This window comes from Gymnodraco acuticeps, unplaced genomic scaffold (assembly GCF_902827175.1).
Source record: "Gymnodraco acuticeps unplaced genomic scaffold, fGymAcu1.1, whole genome shotgun sequence".
In the NCBI taxonomy this organism is placed as follows: Eukaryota; Metazoa; Chordata; class Actinopteri; order Perciformes; family Bathydraconidae; genus Gymnodraco; species Gymnodraco acuticeps.
In genome coordinates, this window is record NW_022989947.1 from 1,847,006 (window position 1) to 1,854,104 (window position 7,099).

At 39.3% G+C, this 7,099-nt stretch overlaps 1 protein-coding gene across 3 annotated transcripts; it reads right to left on the bottom strand.

Moving 5' to 3' along the window:
- Positions 1 to 246: 246 nt before the first annotated feature.
- Positions 247 to 5,628, bottom strand: dnajc8 (DnaJ (Hsp40) homolog, subfamily C, member 8). Of its 3 annotated transcripts, none has more exons than XM_034210313.1 (10): positions 5,360 to 5,628; positions 4,968 to 5,122; positions 4,018 to 4,119; positions 2,929 to 2,985; positions 2,745 to 2,811; positions 1,745 to 1,839; positions 1,551 to 1,622; positions 1,266 to 1,357; positions 1,042 to 1,117; positions 247 to 694 (listed from the first exon to the last, which is right to left on the bottom strand). In XM_034210313.1, the coding sequence occupies exons 2-10, from the start codon at positions 5,037 to 5,039 to the stop codon at positions 572 to 574; spliced, it is 756 nt and encodes a 251-aa protein (XP_034066204.1). In that variant the 5' UTR covers positions 5,040 to 5,122; positions 5,360 to 5,628; the 3' UTR covers positions 247 to 571. The 3 variants fall into 3 exon arrangements, with proteins under 3 accessions (XP_034066204.1, XP_034066205.1, XP_034066206.1); XM_034210314.1 differs by having other exon boundaries at positions 4,968 to 5,050; positions 5,360 to 5,614; XM_034210315.1 differs by having other exon boundaries at positions 4,968 to 5,046; positions 5,360 to 5,571.
- Between the last annotated feature and the right edge of the window lie 1,471 nt (positions 5,629 to 7,099).

The following is a 7,099-nucleotide window of genomic DNA, read 5'->3' on the forward strand; positions in this document are numbered from 1 at the left end:
GCAGATACCTTTATTGACAGCATCTTAATGAACATCTTAAGACATTGCGGACAACTGAACATATTTCTGTCAAGTTTCCAGATCATATTCTGTTCTGCTTTGATCCAACAGCATGTTTTAAGGTTGGTGTGAATCCAGTCAGTATTTTGGCTTAGTAAAGTGTCCAACAAGTACCTCAAAACTTGTTTTTTTAATACCTTTTTTTTGGTGCATATTTGAGACTCATCTTCGTAGCACGCTGTAATGTAGGCTTGTTAGGACCAACCTTTATTTAGTAAAAAAGAAAAAGGACAACAACAATGACAGAGCACATTTTTCTCATCAGTGACAGAAGTGGAAGATACATCGTTTTCTCTTTCATGAGGCAGGTATGATCTCCGGGTCCAGATCACAAATATGTACATTAGAAAACCAAGTACAAAACTACGTTTGTCAGGGTCGGATGAGGGAAATGTTGTACGAAGTATCCGAGAGAAGACTTCACAGTTGACTGCAGACGACGAGGTGATGACACAGAACTAGGGTTTTTAGAACAGAGGATGTTAATCTAATAAAGTCCCATTTTTCAGCATCATTCCCTCTGTTCCATCTTGACTTTAGGGGGCTTGAGGAAGGACCTGGGCTTTTTCTCCTTGCTCTTCTTTCCTTTAGCCTGGAAGGTCCTCCAACTGTCCACACGCCCATCTCTTGTTTCCTGAAAATGTGTTACAGAAATAATCATTAAAAAAAGGAGAAATGTGTGTCATAAAACAAGATGAGTTAAGCATCTCATAAAATGTAATTAAAAGTCATAGTATGTCCTAAAGATCATGTATTAATATAAAAGGCTTAAGTCACAAATAAGAAGTTCAGAAAAACTTTGAATAACTGTTTCTGTCAATACAACACACACTGGATAATTTGTTGCTACAGTTGACAACATTTACCATTAACTCCGATAAGGCATCCACATAAAAGAGTGGGTGAACATTTTCCTTTGAATGCCAAAAGCAGCCGTGGTTCTATTTATAAGAGAGTGACCGCATTGTTGGAGGAACCCACCTCAAAGTTTTTCTGCCATTCTCGGTCCCGCTTTGCTTTGTCTGCCACCTCGATTTCTTCCTCTCTTGCCCTTTTTCTGGTGAATTGAGAGAAAGAGGTAATGACAATCTGTTTTAGAAAGTTCGTGATAACATTTAGAATCAAAATGATTTACATTAAAAAGAGGTTTAGGTAGGATACCGTTAAAAAAGAAAAAGGGGTTATAAACATAGTGTGTGATTTACCTTTCGTGCATGTCCTTTGCTTCCCTTTCCTTCCTCTTGATTTCGAGCTCTGCAAACAGCTTCATGGTCTGTTTGTACACGGCTTGCTTGAACTGTAGAAAGACAAGTAAACTTATATTTGGTAACATTACAAATATACGCTATTTCAACTTTGTGAAAATCCTATTTGAATTAAGTAATTCACTAATAGACTAATAGACAGAGAGTGCATGTAATCACAATGACTCCATTTCATTTTTATGACAGCTATATTGTATGTAAGATATATTTGTAACTTTCACTTACCACTTCAGGGTTGTCCTCCTCCATATCCAACGACTTCCCGTCCTTCTTCAGCTGTTTCTTTTTCTCCTTTACCTGTTGGGAGCACAGGGTGGCAGGGAAAATGTCACCAAACAAATAAAGACCAGGAGAGCTGAGTAACATGCAGGCAAAATGCCTTGAGTGTTTGAAGAGTAAGAGATGTGTTGAAAACTCACATGATGCTCCACATATTCCTGTCCTGCGTGGATCACGTCCAACGCTCTCTTCCTCTGGTCTGGTTCGAGGAGGAGCTTGTACGCCTTGTCAACGGCTAAGATGAGAAACATTTATCAATTTAAATTACAGCCAATTTAGAGCATATTCATTCCCCTGAGGTCTGTGAAGTATATTCACCTACATACATTTTTAGTCCAAATAGTTATTATAACATTATTAAAAATACAGGATTGTATTCTACTGGAAATACTTTATTTTTGCATTCTGTTTTATTTCCATTGAATTTACACATATATAGTTGACTTTTTCCTGCTTATTCCTACTTGCACCATTATATAATTTGCGATATTTTGTCTTTTTTCTTTCTCAGGTTAGAAATCCTTTATTAGTCCCACAGCGGGGAAATGTACATTGTTACAGCAAAAGTGGCATGCAATAATACCGAATAAGCTAACATTAATATAAAGAAGTACTTATGTCTTAAAGGTGGGGTAGGTAATTTTGGAGAAACCAGCTCGAGTGCGCTACAATTTGAAAATACACAACCGGAAAAAGTCTGGCACTTCCTTACAGAGCCCCTCCTCCAACACACACGAACGCGCACATGACCAATGAGGGCACGAGATAAGTTTGTGCACAGATGGAAGGCTGACAGGCAGGCAGGCCATCCAGTTATTTAAAAAAAAGTTAGCCGGGCCGGCTAAAATGATTGGTCATGCTTTTGGCAGCGCCACGGCTTCCACAGATGAATTTTTTTTAATGTATTTATTGTCAAAGCATTTAATATATTTATTGCTATCGGGATGTTAAGAGCATTCCATGGAATATAACAAAAAGTGTTTCTGAAATAAATTACATACCCCACCTTTAAGTATGTTGCATTGTTGGAGGAGCCGACGACTAAACATTTGTATTGCCAACAACTACCCTGTAGCTTCTGTGCATGTGACAGATAAAGCCTCTGAATTTACAAAACATACAGGGTGGTAAAGATTTGACCTTCAAAGGCTTTCTGCGATCTGTCTTGTTCATCCTGATTTTTGTCTGGATGGACCAAGATGGATAACTGCAGATTAAAGAGAGCACATATTAGAAAAGTAGTTACAAAAAACATCATGGCACCACATCCACAGCTAGTCACAGTGGAGAGCGCTGACACATTTTTTTTTTGTTGTATTCTTACCGCCCGAAATCTTTTCTTCAATTGATCATCTGTTGCCTCAGGATCAATTTGGAGCACCTGAGCATGAGGTGAACATTGGTAAGTTTATATCACATCGAGATCTTAACCAAAGTGTCAACACAAGAGGAATATTTCTGCTGTGATCATATTGTTAAGACAGTAATTGGTGGCTCATTCTGATGAGGGCTTGACGACAGCAGATTTTTCAGCCTATTGAGATAATAAAATTCACCCAAAAGTTTAACACGAGGTCATTTTTCTGATTCTTTTGGGAGGGGGGAATAATAAAAAAAAAACTATAAAGTAGGGAGTAAGATTTGATGTCACAGATTGGATTTGTATTACATTGATTAGAAATGGCTAGTCATTAAGTAAAGAAAAAAGGACATGTTTATACATTTCAAGATTTGATTCCCCAAAATGTTATTGTGATGGAAACTTCTGAAGCAATGGAAACAGGACTCAGAGAGACACGAGGAGAGCTGGATCTTTGATGGCAAACACTGACGGTTTATTTGGAGTTACGACTGGAGAATTGACAAGACAGGTTGTGTATCACGAGTTGACACAGTGGTTGCCAAACCAATTCTGAAGAACTCTTCTGCAGCTCGAGGCTTTAACTAGTTCGGAGTGCAATAATCAACATTCTTTATCAGTGAGACTAAACAAATATGGACCCTGAATCTAACTAGAAAGAATGTGAGCCAGGGAACCTACGTCCCTGAACAGTAAACTACCTCATGGCAGCTTGTGCTCTGTCATAGAGTGGCAACAACAATGCGCCCAAGCTGCCCCTCCTTAAGAGAGATAGCAGCAATACCCAAGGCCGTAGACCTATGCCATGGGAAAAGAGACAGAAGAAAGAGAAAACGATGAACTGTGTCGAAGGTTGAATACCTAAGCAAATGATTCCCTAACAGTTATGTTATTAGAAATCAACACTTGAGTTGACTAGCGATTTAATCAGATATATGTTAATGTCTCATAACTTGATGATTGGCAGTTAACGTTTTTATATATTTAAATGTATTAACCATTAAACTAATCAAAACAAACCTCAGCAACATACTTCATTGGTGGTGTACTCACCTCAAAGGGATTGAGATTGAAGTAGGAAGAGCCAGGTCTGAGCAGTCTGTCAATCTGCTGCTTGTTGGTCAGCACAGAGTCTCTCTTCTCAATCTGCTTCACCTGTAAAAAGAAAAACACATTATGATCATGAACACTTCCTTCACAAACAAAGTAGCAGTTTGTAAAAAGAAAAGGAAACTGTATGGTGGTTTAATGCTGAAAGATATCCAAGTTTGCTATGCGTTTCAAAAAGTTAATGGAAAACCTCTCCCTCTTGAATCCATTTTCTACATTATTTTTAATCCTGGTCTTTATTTGTATTCTATTGGCTTATTCTTAATATGTTGTTGTGATGTTTGCCTTTACATTGCCAACTTCTTGTTTTATCTCTATGTGAACCTCTTTTGGATACATGCTTGTAAGAAAGATGCAATATAAATCAAGATTAGTTCGAAGTCGAACTGCAGCGTCCATCGGAAGCTGCACTTTCTGGGGATGTTCTGAGTATTTTTCTCTTCTGGGGGTTTCTGTGATCACAGCCAGCATGCAGGAGTGTTAGTGGTGGACAGGAGGATCCTCTGCAGCTTTTTTGGGAGCCTGACCTCATTCATTTGATATGATGTTACTGGTCAAAGCGTGTTTACACTGCACTGCGATTGATAAAGCTGCTAGATAGTAGGCTAACAGCAACTACATTAAGGATAATTATAGTTATCCAAATGTGATAAAGATTAAGTGACTTGTGGTAGTTAAAAAAAAAGGAAAAAATAAGCATGGGGGGTGTCCTGAACACCAGAAAGAAAACACCTCTGTGAATATTATCGTTAGCTTCTCATCGTTAGCTTGTGTTCATGTCTGAGGCCTGTTAGCTAATAAACACGAGAGCTTTTGAGTAGCCGGCTTCAGCCGATGAAGAGACAACGAGCAACACTTTCAAAAAACACAAAGTCTCATTAGCTTTATCATACCTCCGTGTAAAAGTTTTGAAATAATTCATCCGACACATTCGTGGTAGAAGACTCTCCTCCGGCGGCCGCCATCTTCCCCCTGGCTTATGTGACGTAGAGGAACCACGTGACCATGCAGTTTATTTACAGCAAGTCGTTCAAAGTTTATCTGCTTTCTACAACAACAATAAATGTACGTCAATAATAATGAATTAAATTATATAAATTGAAAGGATATGGTTATTTTAGAATGCATATTAAAAAACAACTTATATAATAGCGCTGCTTATTTCGAAACTGCTTTTTCCCCTATTATTAATAACCTGTTATTAGCACGGAAAATATAAAACATTTCATTAGTAAAAGGACACGTGGTTTTAATTTATTTAATAAATAAATAGATATGTCCTTGCCTTATTTTGAAAATGCAGGTACTTCCGCTTTGACTCAAGCAAATATATCCGTGGGTGTTTCTCAATGTCGAGGACGCTTGCTTGGTAGCACATGTACCTCCGAGTCACTTGCTTTAGAAGCGAGGCAAGAATCCTTCCTAGCCTCGGAAAATTAAGAGGCTTGTTTGAGACACGTTGCGGCTCGCCTCGAAAGTAGACAAGAATAGCCGATCGCAGCCGGGGGAGGTCTCAAAAAGCTCGCCTGAAGTCGGACAGCTCGGAGTCGGCTTCGTCTACTTCTTCTTCTCTCTGTTTTTTGGCGGATTACAAACAACTTTAAGGTGCATACCGCCACCTCCGGAGTCGGCTTGACTCGGTTTGCATTTATAAAGAATGCACACATGTGTTTAATCGTTAATGTCAGATATGTACTAAGTAAATACATTTGTTCCTGCTCAAGATTAGATTCAACTGTATTGTTATTGCACATATTACAGGTACTGAGACAACGAAATGCAGTTTAGCTTCTAACCAGGTGCAACAAGCAGTAAAGTGAAAAGTAATGTACACAATAGACAGAATAAAATATAGAATGAATTGAATGATGAATAAACAGTGAGGGGTATGAATACTCTAGATATCAGCCTGTGAGCAGTATGAACAGTGTGTATGAATATGCTAAGATATATAAAGTATGAAAACAGTAAGCAGTGCAAGTATAGTATACAATATATAGATATTAATTTCATGATGATAAACATTGTGGAACAATGAAGAAAAATGGGAATGGATGACACAAAACAACAACACACTTTTGCCGAGCCAATTGGAGAGTTTCATCACCAGCACGTGGTAAAACCCACCAATGAGCGCTCAGCTCGAGATACCAGCGAGTTGTTTCCCATCAAGCATTTCGCTTCCGTAGCCCGTGGAGTAGGGGTGGGCGATACCACAAAATCTGGATTCGATCCGATACCAAGTATTTCAGGGCCAGTATCGCCGATACCGATATCGATACCGATACTTTTTTTAATGAAAAGCGTCTTATGTACTTTCATATAGGGGAGAGCTGCATGACATGATTTTTGAGCTGAAATCATCATAAATAGACTAAATCTGAATTCATTTTCAGGAATAAAGACAGGACAGTTTTTATAGACAAATACACGTTTTACTTTTGCAAATTTAAAGTGCAAACATGAAAAATAACAATACAAAGTGGCCAAAGTAGCGAACTGTCTTCTTGCACACATCACAGTTCGCTAAGTTTTAATTGCCAGTTGTGAAATTGCTCCACACAACGCTGCTCTTTCTCTCAGCCATCATGCGCGTGTGTGTGTTGCACTCGCGAGTCGCTGGCTGCTGCTGTCCTGCCCTGCTGGCTGCTGTCAGTCAGCTTGATAATCGGCGTTCAGGCAGGGAGCCTCGAGGAGAAGAGGACAGCAGTGGAGAGAGAAGAAAAGAGCATATACTTGTGTTCGTCTGCACATAGTTTTTTGAAGAAATTGACGAGTAGAGGAGACGAGAAAAAAAGTATAACAGTATCGATCCTATTGGCTCTAGTATCGATATTTTGAAACGTAACGTAATATCGGAAGTATCGATATTTTGGGATCGATCCGCCCACCCCTACCGTGGAGAGGAACTGCGCCGCCTCGCCGCGCCTCGCTCTCAAGGCTGCGGGCGTCTTTGTCCCGCGAAATTTCAAAGTCTCATGTGGGCGGGCCTCCAGAGCAAGTCGGACAAAATGACTAACCATCA